Below are 14,984 nucleotides of genomic sequence, written 5' to 3'. Positions count from 1 at the left end.
AATGTCAGCGCATCACCGTTATTTTCTAATGGCATCCATAGTTGTTTAAAGGAGTTTAAAACAATAAATGAAAGAAATTATTTCAGTATCAATGATATGATTCCAAAATTAATGAGAGAATTCCAAAATTAATGAAAGAGGGAGTTCCAGAATTAATGAAAGAAAAATTCCAGAATTAATGAAAGATAATTCCAAAATTAATAAAGCAATAGTTCCAGAATTAATGAAATAATTTTAGAATCAATAAAAGAATTTCGGCATTAGCGAAAGAAACAAATCCAGAATTATAAAGAAATTATTCCAGCATTAATGAAATAAATAAATTCAGAATTAATGAAAGAAATAATTTAATCTTTTTCTATCTTTAGAAGAGTTCTTTTTTTTTAGTCTTTAAAAGAAAATTAATTGCAATATTTAGAGACTAAACTACGTTTCAATGAGGAAATTGACAGGCACGAACTGTGTTATTCAATGTGTCATATGTTTTGTATGATATATATGTGTATGTGGCCTCCTTTTATTCATTACGGATGATGTGAAATAAAGTAGGTAGAAATGTAATCTCTGAAAGTTTTAATCAAAATTAAATATGCGCCTATTCATGTGAAAAATATGCGTTTGTAAAAACAGTCCTTGGATTTTTAAGTTTTACCTTGAAAAGTGCTCGAATAGTCCTCGAATTTTTTTTTCAGTAAGAAGAGTACGAACCATGATTCAGGTCTGGCAAATGACCAGCCCATGCCGCAGGTCTACTATAGCCAATCCACGACCTTGGATATGTTGCTGCTTGCGTGACAGTTCTCCCGTTGCCAAGGTTCCATTGCAAAAGCTATTTGTATTGTCCTGTGTGGGATTATTCCCCTAGAAGTTATTTTAAGGAAGTTCTGGACCACCCTTTATATACAGTGAAACTTCTATAGGCAACCACCTTTATTTCTCGGCCAACTTCCCTTCATGGCCTTTAGAGTTAGCGAGTTTTTCATAATACAAAAAGCAACTCCTATTCTCTGTCCACCTTTGTATGTGGCCAGCAGCCATTTCTTTATAAATAAGAGTTTAAAAAAAACAACTTTTTTATGCATTAAGATCTGGTAGTATCTTTATTCATCAGTGTAAATGCCTTTTAGGATCAATCGATAAGATATCGTTCATCACACTTGATAACATACCGATATTCCTATTCCTTTGATAGTTAGGGTTGTCATAGCTAAATACCAAAATTATAAAGAAAATATTTAATAACTATATTAAGAAAATAATGTGATAATTCCATAATTAGAACCAGTATGGCAAAACCAATGCGAGATTCAGAATCAGCGACCCAAAATCATTCTGAAATCACTGAAATATCTTTGAGATTGATTTACTATATTTGTTTGAAATGCGTGGTTTTAATGTGGTTTATACGCTGCCTGTGCATTGCGATTGAAATTTAATTTTCGCTTTATCTGAAAAACTAAGACGTGATGGAATTTTTTAATTTTTCCAGTAATTAGCATCCGAAAACTATAATAAAAAAACACTAATTAGTTTTAAGAAAAAATATGTATACTCTATGATGTTCCTTTGGATATATTGATAAGTAATATGTAGATAATTTTTATTTACAATTTAAAGATATTTAAGTTTGAATTATGTCATTATATGAGTAATATTTTGAAATTTTTTTTTTGCAGGATGGTACTATTCAAGCAGAAGAGTTCACTGCTAAGTTGCAAAAGGAATTGAATTCTGCGCCCCAACCATATTTAGTGCCATTTCTTAAAGTATGTCAGTTTTGTTTATCCAGAGTAATCAATGTGTTTTCCCATCGAAAATATTAGTTGGTAGCCCAACCTTTCCCTGTTTGATATGAAGTGAAACCTCTTATTTAATGATTTTCACACAAATGTATGGTAAAAGATTGAATTTCATTGAAAATGTATATTTTCTATGATGCATTTTTCCTTTTAATTCTTCAACTTCTTTAAAAAATCCTTCTCATTTTGTAGATTTTATTTTTTTAAAGAAATTTTTTTGAAAAATATCCATTAAAAAGTTATCTTGAGGCAATTTGTGGTACATACAGTCAAATCCTGCTATATAATCAACTCCAAAGGATTAAAAATTTGGTTTAAAATATCCAATCTGTTACAAAAATTTATGGGCTGCAATGCACAAAATCATAAAAATATCAACATAGTCACAGGTCTACCATGGAAGATATAAATATAATCAAGATTTCATCAGTCAAACTTTTAAATTCAATAATTGGAGAAAATGGTGACAATGAATGTACGCTTGTGTGTCTGTCTTTCCTCAGATGAGCATTTAGAAAGGCCTCCAAATATAATTCGTAAGCCTTTAACTAGGCAGTCTTCAGCCAATCTGAACGTCACAGTGTTAAATATGACAAGTTCTATTATGCGCTATGCTAAGAACATTCTTACATTACCTTTTTTTTAAAAAAAAATCTGGATTACTAAGTTATGTATTCTTGGTATTTTGCTGTGATGTTTTGCACATTTAAAAACGAGTGAAACATATTAATTTTATAGTTAATTATTTTTATATTTAACATGATTAATTTTATAGTATAATGAAGATGTGCTCATGACTTTTTCCCTTGTATGAAACAGAAAAACCTTCCATTCCTAAGGCATTCTCTTATAACAAAGGAACTCACAATTGAAGGCGTTCGTCCTCCTCCTCCTGGAGCTCTGAGCTTACCACATCCTGGGTCATTGTCAAATTCACAAACTCAGGTCAGTATGTAGTTGTGTTTTATATTACATAAATGGACCAAAAATCATTGGAAATCGTATGAAAAATTGTGACTAGATTTTTGGCCCTTTTGATCATTTTGATTATTGTGTCAGTTTAAAAGCAATGCTGCGAAGCAGTTGCTTTATTTGATATTGAAAAAACATTTTAAGTTGTAAATGTTTTGTAGTCAACAAAAATAATTATACAAGTTTATCACAGTATTATAGCAAAAAAGTGGGATTATACATACTGCCTTTCCTTTCTCCTGTATTTTTTCTAACCAATAAGATCCTGTAGCTTATTAAAATTGCAGTCTATATGTGCATGCTATGTGTAAAGTATGAAATATGTTTGTTTCAAACGCAATATGTAATTTGTATATTCTAAATTAGTGATTCCCAACGTGGGGGCGATGGAATGTTTCAGGGGGCAGTAGAAGATATGGGTATAACATATAATCCTATGGTTTAGATTGCGTTGGAGACAATGGGAGAAAAACATTTCTGATGAAGGGGGATGATGGGACAAAAAAGGTTGGGAAACTATGTTCTAAATGCATTTATTAGCATACCATATTTCCTTGCATCAGTGGGGATGCTGGGGGGGGGAGGCGGATTAACCCTTTTAACATCAACAATCATAACTATTATATTCGTTTCATTTATCATATTTTGCGTGTTTTAATAATAGCAAATTGTTGGCATTTTCTTTCACTCTCTCTGAACGTTTTGCTGCTCAAAATTTAATCCTCAGAAATACTTATATGTGCCTTTTTTTCCCATGGAGGAAGTGTTGCTGTAAAAGAATTAAACCAGCCGATTAAATTGAAAGGGGAAAATGTTTGTCAAATATGAGTTAGGTTTAGACCGTCATGAGCGGGGTTAGATTTATCCTACTTAATAGTAGTCGTAAAATTTGATTTTTTTGCAGTTTTAGATTCTAGAGGAGAAAAAATATTTTGCCAAAGAAAATATCATGCATATATTTTAAGTAATACCAGTGAGGAAATATATATATTATATACAATACACACACACACACATTATTTTGCAAACATAAATTTGAAATTAAAAAATGAGTTCAAAATTTATAATTATAATTTTCTTTCTTAAAATCTATGAAAACCGGCGATTCTGTTTGAATCTCCTCCGATCTTGAATGGTTAAGGATGCTGAAGTCTTATGACTGATAGGAGAATCCATAGAATCGGACATATATATTTCTATGGAGCTCCTCACTTAAGGATATTGGCGACGAAATATCTGATGCAATAAAGTCACTGCCACCATTGCATGCTAGTTGAAAGCAACAAAAGTAATGTAACTCTTGGAATATTTCTTCATAGTTTTGGCAGTCGATGTTGCACGAGGGATGCCTGACACTACTACTATAAACCATGCATGCACCTTGTAATGCAAATATAGGTCACACACATGTATATGGGGGAAATCCCTGTTCTCCCATCCAAGATAAACAGTTTTTTTCTCTCGGTATGGTAGCCGCATAGTCAGCACTTGCAAGGAAATTAAGCTTCGTCTTTTTGAACTCCCTCCAAATATTGGGGATATTGAAATGGCATATTTATAATGTGAGTTTCACTTACCTTAATTAAGGATTATTAGCAGTCACTTATCAGGGCTGACATGTAATCAGCTTATTCATTAATTCCAGGTAAGTCTATTTTCTAATTCTGTAGAAAGCAAGGAATCCAATTCCCGCTGGCTCCAATGAATTGTGTACGATGAATGTAATTTTTAATGTGTGGATGTACCCATAGTTTTCCTTTTGTTTTGCGGAAATAATAGTGTAGGATGATGATTATTTATCATAATATCATCGCTACTAGGACCACTAAAAATCTTTTTTGTTATCCCAGTTTATAATGCATAGGGAGATGAGGTGAACTAAATATACTGCATTTTAATTTATTTTCCAGTGCTTTGACTTTCTTTTATTAGCCCTGTCTGAGGAAGAACAGGCAACTCGACTCGTTCAAGTCAGTTCAACTCTAAAGTTGAGGCTACTGGAGTTTTGTTTGAGTATCCTTGTGTGAGGAGGCCCCTAACAGTTTAAAGGCCGAACTATGAACAAAATCACTTGCTGTTTTGAAATTATAACTTTGAAATTTTTTTGAAAAAATTTTTTTCTTTGTTTTCTACGCAATGTTCCATAAATGGAGTAGTTATTGCACGAAATTTTCTATTTATTACTACAAATTCAAATTCGCAACACATACTGATTTTTTTAACATAAAAAATGTGTGCAAAAAATTAAAATTTTTTCTAATCTCTCCTTGATAAAAGAAGGGAAAACATCTTTGATGGACCCATTTGTCACACATTGGTAACATTCGTTGTTTTTCGGCAAACTGCACCTCGTCCTTGCATCGCAGACACAATATAATGGTCATCAGATGACCTGGCATCTTTTTCCAGTTGACAACGTGAACCTGGGTGAATAATTAACCCCTCCTTTGTTGGTAGAAGGTTCTTGTCACTTCTCTTCGGAATTCAAAATGTGAAATAAGATCTGCTTCTCGACACTCTGAAGGAATTTTCCAATGTGCTATAATCGACATATGGCAAATCTTTCCCAGTGGAATCCAGAGCTGAGGTTTTGATCTGATTCTAGGAAAAAAAATATCCCATGCAATGTGGGGTTTTTTTTTTCGGATTGCTCAAAACCGTCTTGCCTTGAAACGTTCACATGAGTTGCACTTTTTCTACCCTACATCTTTTAAACATATTTCAAGAGTTTCTAATACCTCATCCTCGTTATTGCAAAATATATCTAGCATTCCACATATATCAGTTGGAACTGTTGTCAATAGATCATTTTCAACAATAACATCTTTATATCTGTGATGTTCCTATTTTCATTAGCAATTAGTTGGCATATATCTGCAAGTTATAAATATCCTACTAGTTATATATTTCTAAAAGTTTATAAATATCCTACAGCTTCTAATGTGAGATATTTTTTGGACATGGTTTAATGCAGCTGAACATAAGACTATGTATGATTGCCGATCTTGTTTTGATTCGTCTGCGGTTCAGAAAGACATATTTCTAAGAATGCAAGAATAAAAAGTACTCACCCAATGTAAATATAAAAAATTCACCTCAAAGCACATTCCTCTGTGTCATATTACCCAGAATTTGCCCCTATACACATGTCGAATGATGACAACACCCTAGGGTTCGAACGGAAAAATTGAATTAGGTATCTCTAGAATCCCGCTCTTTTGAAAGGCCAATGTTCCATAAATGGAACACGCATATTTGAATGCATGTAGCTTGCTCACGTGTAACAGTAGAGAAAAAATAATTGATTTACTTTGATATATCAAGTGGTAGAAAAAAGTACACAATTATTTTCAATTTACTTCAAAATTGAAATTTTGGTGAACTTTAATCGGGAAAAAATGTCAAAAATTCTGTCAAAGTTTATATTAACCTGAAGTTTCCGAATTTATTTCAAAAAATACTTTGAACTCTCTGTATACAATAAAAACCACAAATGTATACAATAAAAACCATAAATGTATACAATAAAAACCACAAATGTATACAATAAAAACCACAAATGTTTGAATCAATTTTTATCTGATATTTTTGTAAATAAAAACTATGTTCCATTTATGGAAAATGGATAAGGTTAAATAAAATGTAACCTTAATAAAAGGTTACCACCATTTATGGAACATTGGCCTTTAAACGGTTAAGTATACTTGCATACTGAGAAATGTGGATTGCAGATTCTGAATATGTGGACTCTGAAAGAGTGTCAGCAATGCAAGTACTTGGTTCTGTTATGGCAGAATGGGAATGACAGGTGAAAAAAACAAAGCTTATCGAAATTTTAATTTATTCCTCTGACATCTCAAAAAAATACGAAAGTTTAACAAAAACATAAAATAATGTCAGTCTAGATACATAAGACATATTCGGAAAGTAAGGTTACAAATCAGTATTTTTTCATGTTCAAACCATGTGCCTACAACTGTTTAAAACTTGTCTCTTTGTGCATTTATAAAAGGTTACCACTGGATTCAGTTGATGGTAGATTTAATTTTCTGTGTGGTCATTTGTTGTCAGTGTTTTTTTTTTAATAAAAACATATGTAACAAAAAGTTGCTGGTTAGTCAGATGAAAGCAGTTGATAAATTCATGTCATTCATGTATAAGCTTTACAGTCAACTTAGCATTTTTGAAACACATCTTAATGGATAAAAGTCAATTGAACTGTCAGTTTATGTCAAGCAGTACGAATGCTTCAACATATAACGAGGCTAGTGTTGATTGAGATTTGAATGAAAGCAAGCAAAATTGCAATTATTAAGAAGAAATAAAATATCATGGATATCTGTAATAGTTTTCAGTTGCACTAGCAATTCATTATTGTAAGGTAGTTTTTAAAAAAATGTTTTTTATAATATTAAAACTTTGCAGATCAATCAGAAAAGACCTATGCCAATACCTTCTCCGCAGGTTAGGCTCTTATCCACAACAGCTCCAACTAACATGACAACACAGCTTTTACAGTCAAGCCAAGGGACAATTGGACGCTTTCCTACAGTAAGTGTAATTTTTGCTTTTATAGTAATTTGTATGTCTTGTATATACAGTACACCTTAAACATATTAGTTACACTATCGTAATTTCTTTTGTATAATCAGCATTTGAAAACAAATGTTACGAAAGGGGATTTATTTTTTTTGTAGAATAAATTTGACGATTTTTCATGTCTATATACCATCTATAAATCTTGAAAAAAAAATTTATCAATTAATTCTTTAACTTTTAATTTCTATTCCAACCTTCCCTAAGAAAAATAAAATCTGCAGCTAATATGCAGCAGTACATGATTTGCGCTAAGAAATTTAAATGATTTTTAACTATGGTAAATGTTAGTTCCAATGTTTGCTCTGGCATACACATTAACCTTAGGACCAAACCTCTCTTTGTAGTGGCAATGTTCACCAACGCGAGTGGGGGTTTCCCCCTCCCCCACAATAAAATCATTAATAAATTATTAAACTTCTGTCCGTTTGTTTTTCCTTCGTCAGCACTTGCAGATGTGTGCACAGTCAAACAAAGCAAAACTTAACAATGACTATCAACTTTACTTCATTTCGAATTCATTCTTCAGAGATGCGGTCTTCACGTGACACCATTTTATAGTCAATTGAAAATTTCACTCAATTCTATTACTCTATCAAAAACAAATTTCCATAGTTTTTCATGATTCACTGTAATTCTGTACTTTATGGTAGAAATCCATAGAAACTGTGGTTGTTGGTGAGTATATGGCTCTATAGCAATCTGAACATACCAGTTTTCTCCCAATTGTAAGTTTTTTTATGATTGCATGTATCATGCAATTGCAATTTCATTGTACATTTGAAATTAACTAATTTTTTTCCCTATCAAAAGTAATTTTCATCAAGCATCAAAATCTTATAATGATAAGTTTTGTGATCACATCAATTAGTTCTTTTTCAGTCTGAAGTCCTGAAGCTTGTTACTTAAATTTGACAAATTTTTTAGCCTCGTCTTCCAATTACTCCAATCAGCCAAACCAAGAACCTTTCAACATCAAACCAATTTAATAAAATAGGGGTATCAAGTTCTGTGGCCGTGTCTTCTCCTGCAACAGTCAATGCCCTCCAAGCAAAATCTTTTCTGATGAAAACCTCTATGGCTTCCTCCATGGCTTTAAGTGTGAAAGATAAAACAAAAAGCTCTCTCTCAGCACTCAGGTAATTAAAATATGTTTTCTACTCACTATATTTTATATTATAAATGGTGGATGTAGTATCATTAATGTATTTGTTTAATCAAATATAACAGGTTTGCTGACTTTGCTCTGTATGAGAAAAAACTACTTCCTTCACTGGCCAAATATTCAATTAAAATCACTGATAAAATTAATTTGAACATGTTTGACTATAGTGAGGTATATTCTGCCTAGTTATTTTGTCAAAATCAATAATATATTTTATTCTATAATTCAGGCCTCCCAACTTTCTGGATTTGGCAATGTTTACAGGGCTTCCGGATTATGAATTTATATTGCCGGGTTTCAAATATTGCCATCAACCTAAAAAAATATGAAGGGGAAAAAACATTTTTAGAAATAGACCCTTAACCCATATGGAAAAGCTTTAGGGGCACCACCTGAACGGTGCCCTGTATGAATGGTGGCCAAATCTGTAAAAATCTATGAAAAACATGGCAAACTGTTCATGTTGAAAGAGTTTTTTTTTATTATCATATGACAGCTGGTAGATAGTATTACTATGCCGGCCAATATTTCATAGCGAAAATTACACAAATCATGATCTATGTACCAAAAATACGGGACATCGCTAGTTGTGAGCAAAGTTCCTAATTACCAATGGGAAAAAGTGAGAGCTTTTATAAATGTGTTAATTAGAGTGAAATAATGGAAAAAAAATGCTTAACCTCATAGAAATGTCCAGAACATATCATTCAAGGAAGCATCATTGAAAAAAAAAACAAAAAAACCCCATTCCTTTTAGAATGGTTGGGCATCAAATCATAAAAATACTGGAATGTCCTATAAAAAATAGATAATTTAATCACCTTATGTATTCTTATTTTGGTTATTATGGCTATTAAAAAATCTGGCATGCTGAAGCACATTTGCTAGATTTTTAAGTAAATTGCAGGATTTCCATAAGAAAGTTACAGGATTTTTCCCCTCCTAAAAGGTGGCAGGTCTGTATAATTATATACATACTATAGTGTATGTATGTACAATGATACTCAATATATTGATCATTCGCTCTGCAATGATATTTTTTTCTTGGTCTGTAAAGTATTGATATATTGAGGTTTCACTGCATATATAATTGCAAGTTTTAAAATATTTTGAAACAATCGTATTTTTTTCTGTTTTCAATTTGTTGTACTTTCAAACCTCCCTTGAAACTTTGTCTCAAAAAAGAAAAAAAATCCTTGTATTTAACTGTACTAAATCAAAAGCTGTCTTTGTATTTTTTTAAAACACTTGGAGCTCTCTCTCTGTGTGAGGCCACAATTATACTTAAAATTCCTTTTTTTTTTCATGTAAATCTTTTTCGCAGAGGTGAAAGAAACTGATGAAAAAGGATACAGGTACCTGTATTCCCGATAGAGTATTAGAGCCCATTGTGATGATTGATCTTGTCAATCATAGGTGATACTATGATGGTATACTAGGAGGGACATATTTTAAGGAGTGTACGATCGTGATATCATTCTGCTCGAAAGACCTGTATGCATTTATGCTCATAGCATAGGTGCACAAAACTAACAAGCAGATTGAGGTTAATATTGAACAAAATTAATGGGTTGGATTATGAACAGAGGCCAAATATTATTATATTATAGAGGCGCAAATGCGAGCCGATCTCCCCGTTAAAAAGTCTCGCCACAGAGAGCAACAGTCCTACAACGATAAATCATTCAATCATAACACTTCACTCATAGTTTGAAAAACTGGTGGCATATGGCAGCACTACACATAACAAGCATTACAGAGAAACAAAAAACTTCACGTCAGGTTTCACTACACGTACACTCCAGCATGTACTGATTCGTTGGGGGTTCCGCGGGGGGGGGGGGGGTGCATGTGTGGTGTAGCAATAGTAGGTAGGGCCTCCAAAAAATGTCTTGGGGATCCATGATGTTCTTAAGTCAGCCACCTCGTTGGGCAATTTGCCTGTTGTGGCGTTGTATTTGTTGTTGTTGTTGTATACTTATATATATGCATTAAGTTATTTGAAAAATACTTTTATAGGGATGACGATGATATCAATGATGTTGCTGCAATGGGTGGTGTCAACCTTGTAGAAGAAAGTCAGCGAATCATGGCATCCAACTCTGAGCTGATAGGTACTCAAATCAGGTCTTGCAAAGATGAGAGTTCTCTAGTGTCTAGTGTTCTTCAGAGGCGGCTCCAAGCAATCGGTATGCACTCATTAGTACTTGTGATTATCTAATTCCTCTATTTGTGCAAAATCTAGAATGAACTCTCTTTAGAGACCAATGACGTACAAATGTCTCGTATACAGTAAAACCTTGTTAAGTCATCACTCCGGTTGAATCATCATTTTTTTTATGCCCGTCTATCTTTCATAGACAAAAATATTATTAAACCCTCGTTTACTCGTCGCTAATTTTGGTTAACTCATCACTATGAAAAGTTTGAGGAACAGACTAATTTTATGGCGTCATTAAAAAAAAGAGCTTGCTAAAAGCATTGACATATGCTTAAATGTCATCATAAAAGTCTTATTAAGTTCAAGCTACAACTTATTTCTGTATGGGCTCCACTAATTTAGGACTTCAAATTTAAACAAAATATCTTTGTTGAAAAACCAGATTTTTTTAAAAGTTGGTCTTCTAATGCGCACTTTTCCCTATCCAGGGTTTCTCCCCCCCACTACCCCCACTCATGTAAAAAGTGATCCTGTGTTCAAGATTACCTTGATAAATTTTAATAGGATTACCTTCTAGCTGTATCATGAACTACTGATGAAGAATTAAAACTCTAAAATTAAATTTCGTGTACATGTAAAATTATTGAGCACTAGTTCTGTTATGAAGAAAAGCGAACTATTCTAACAGTTGCTCTGATTAGTTTAAATTAAAAATTACTAATATAAATCTAAAGGCTGGTTTACACGCACCGTTTTGTCGTCCGTTTTGGGGAAAAGAGGGAGTGTCTGCGATAAGATGGTGTCGTGTAGACGGAAAAAATCGAAGGTCAAGTGGTTCAAGGTCGCGTCAAAAAATCTGGTGGCCGAGCAATAGTTTCCGTGAAATCCTACGATAAAAGGGTGCGTGTAAACGCGTTTCCGTTTTGTCGTCAGTTTTTCCCTCCTCGTACCCTTTTTTTTTATCGAATGAATGTTCGTGTACAGTCGATCCCGGTCATAACGTCCCCATTTATAACGTTTTCGCGCTTGATGCAAATAATTTTGGGGGGGGGTCTAGGTGATTCTCATTAAGATTTCCCGTTAAAAGCGTTTTCCCGCTTACAACGTTTCCTCATGGCGGTTTTTTGAAACGTTATAAGCGGGATCCCCTGTATTTTATTTTAATTCCCTGAATTTATTTTTCCCAGTCAGACCTATTTATAACGATCGCGGTTTTAATGACAATTTTTCTATAACAACAATTCTTGGCGGAATGACTAATTCCCATACAGAAGAATTTTCATGAACGTTGCTTACAACGTCGAAGAAATTCAACGCCCTCGGTTACAACGATTCATTTTTTTGTCACTCTTTCTTTTGTTTTTATGGCATGTCTTTTTAAGAAAATTCCCCATTTTTCCCAATTTTCGATAATTCTACCTACAATCGGTTATATTTTTAGCAAAAATTGGTGATGCCTCGTATTTATGATCCCAATTCACCGTACTGTTCTAGATCAATTATGGTCAATGAACACTTTATTTACATTATATTTGATTTCATCTGATTACATTTTTGATCCAAAAAATAAGTACGTCAGCCTCGCTTGTAATGACTAGAGCCCGGAAGTTTAAGCACTAAAGATGGTCGAAATAGGCAGGCAAAAAGGCACTAAAAATGAATAAAATAGGCACAAAAAAAAGACATAATTTTAATGGAAAAAAAAACTACAAATAACTAAAAACTAAGGTATTGAGGGCCCAAAAAATAGCTGAAAAATCGATTGTACTTAATCCGTCTATTATTTTAATCACAATGTATAATAACTGCATTATTATTTAAGTTAAATGGATTTCAAGTCAAAAATAAAAACAGGGCCACGATTACCAGACGCGGGGTCGGTAGGGATAATGATCTGTGGAGCTATCTCGAGTTGCGAATGATTCTCGTTTATTTGTCGTATCATTTTGAATAATCATTATCATTTCTGTAGTTGAAACATGGCTATCGTGTTCTATTTTTGTAAAAAGAAAAAAATATTTTTATATTACTACGTATACAAGACTACTTCAAGCGTGGGGCCCTGCATGACCGCATCTGTCACACACCTATGAGGGGGAGCTCTAGTCAATTTAATCGATTTTAAATGTGCATGTTTAATAAATAACCATGGTTGTTTGCAGTGCATTTACGGTGCAAAAAATAAAGCCAAACAACATGGGCCCCAGAGCCCTGTTTGCTCCTATTCCACCTTCCGTAAGCCATGTTGCCAATTCAAGACCTTTTCGGACAATCATCGGTCCACTATACACATACAACGCAGTCCAATGCCTGAGCGAGAGACATTATATGAAGCCTGTGAGGAGAAACAAATTTCTAACTTTCCTCCGCTTTTCTAACACGGACTGCGTTCATCTGAAACAAAATCATTCACGGCTAATATCATCCGGTCAAAGCAAAATTAATACATGCCAACACCAATCTCTCAGATCACTTAGTTGCGTCTAAATGGCGCTGGGGAGGGCGGCTTTCTGACAATAAGTAATACTGAGATTTGTGAAATTTTAAAAAGAGCGATTTTTTTTTTAAGTTTTCAATGCCCGTAATATTCAAGTTTTACAGATTATGCCTCCGAAATTCACTAATAAACTTAAAACTGTTATAATAGGCATTTATGGCACGATAATTTCAAAAAAGGCATTTTTACCGGAAAAGTTTAAAAATAAGTAAAAAAAAGCATTTATGGCATTTTGCCTGAATTTCCGGGCTCTACTAAGGACGAATCGTTTGTACCAAAAAAATTTCGCAGAATCTTCGATATCATTTTAACCGTGTTTGGCTGTATAAATAAAGTACTTTTTTTAATTATAACTTTGTGATCTGCAATTGCTGAACTGGTCAAAAACATTTTTTGATCAGTATTGGCACCTAAAACTTTTTTTATGTAGATACGTAATGTTTTGCACGCCATAATCCATTTTGCTTATCGAGAAACTTCTGAAAGTGGTATTTGAACTCAAGTAGAGAGTTACGGCAGTCTCTCGATAATTCGAGGAGGATCGGACCGAGGCCACCTCGGATTAAGTAAACAATTACAAAGAAAACGGTCAAACTTTTTGCACATCTCTCGGCGACCCCCGAAAGTTGAAATGGTATTATAGGCTTTATAGACTCCATTCAAAGTATAAAATCCACGTATCAGAAGACATATTTCAGGGCACTTTTTGCCTTTTACCGACCTCAGTTGTACGTATTTTTCTTGCCCTGCGCATAGGCGGAGATAGACTTGGAAGTCTGGGGGGAAGGGGCATGATGATAATGCCAATTCATATATACGCATATACAAAATATCTGTTGACTTCAATTTTGACGCTGGGGGAGGGGGGGGGTGCATTCCCCCCAGGCATATGTCCACCCATGGCAGTACGCCAACGTTTTTTTGTTGGGTAATTTTCGTTTTTTGTGAATAGTTCGTTTCTTTTTTTTTTTTTTTGTGTTTTGATTTTATATTATGTTCCCTCCACTTCATCGATCCTTTAATATAGTAAATTATGTCTCTGACCTGCGATTTCTTTTATTTTTCTTCCTGCTCTTCTGCAACTGATACAATTGGTAAAGAGTGAATAGCAAGAGCGCGTCTTCCATTGTGGACATCCATCAACAGTCACAAGCTGGATCGCACGATAAAACGGTTGAAAAATCGTTGCGTGTAGACACCCCCAAAAAATGACACGATTTTCAGACCGGTTTGGTCCCCCCCAAAACGGACGACAAAACGGTGCGTGTAAACCGGCCTTAAGTGTGTACCTGTATATTTTACCACAAAAAGTCAAGTAATGACCTTACGTTTTCTTTTGCAATCTATAAATTTTATTAATATTGTAATTTTAATTCATATTTTAATACATGTTACATTACTTTAAATTTATGCGATTTTCACATATTGCACATTGAAACTGGCGGCATTTCGGTTAAGTTGTCACTCCACTTAAGCTGTCATAATTTTTCGATAACATGAGGTGACGTTTTATTGAGGTTTTACTGTATATGATTAGGAAGATAACAAAATAAAATTGTTTATGGTAATTTCCCGACTTGTGTCACCCTGCATTCACGTCTCATCTTAAATATTTTTTTCCCCAATTAGAGACACTAAGTAAATTTTGAAAATTTTTGACATTGTATTCTCACAATGGAAATGTTTTCTTGCAAGAGCATCATCAAAAAGAGGAATAGAGGAGAAAAAAAAATAAGTCCACACATTTACCTCTATTCTCCTCTCCTTCTAAATAGGGAGAAGATTATCAGAAGG

At 33.6% G+C, this 14,984-nt stretch overlaps 1 protein-coding gene across 3 annotated transcripts in view; it reads left to right on the top strand.

The window, feature by feature from the left end:
• The window catches only part of LOC149070627 (transcription initiation factor TFIID subunit 4-like), a 66,065-nt gene that overhangs the window by 30,297 nt on the left and 20,784 nt on the right, over nt 1-14,984 (top strand). For all 3 annotated transcript variants that reach the window (XM_089248869.1, XM_089248870.1, XM_089248871.1), the window contains 5 exons: nt 1,677-1,766; nt 2,619-2,744; nt 7,197-7,322; nt 8,295-8,506; nt 10,552-10,721. In XM_089248869.1, the coding sequence (XP_089104995.1) occupies nt 1,677-1,766; nt 2,619-2,744; nt 7,197-7,322; nt 8,295-8,506; nt 10,552-10,721 (724 nt within the window). The remainder of the gene's footprint in view (nt 1-1,676; nt 1,767-2,618; nt 2,745-7,196; nt 7,323-8,294; nt 8,507-10,551; nt 10,722-14,984) is intronic.

Source organism: Pholcus phalangioides, unplaced genomic scaffold, assembly GCF_987345545.1.
Source record: "Pholcus phalangioides strain wild (caught in Gottingen) unplaced genomic scaffold, Ppha-v1.0 ptg000021l_1, whole genome shotgun sequence".
Lineage (NCBI taxonomy): Eukaryota > Metazoa > Arthropoda > Arachnida > Araneae > Pholcidae > Pholcus > Pholcus phalangioides.
The sequence above is the reverse complement of the archived record's forward strand: the minus strand, read 5'-3'. Positions and strand labels throughout refer to the sequence as shown.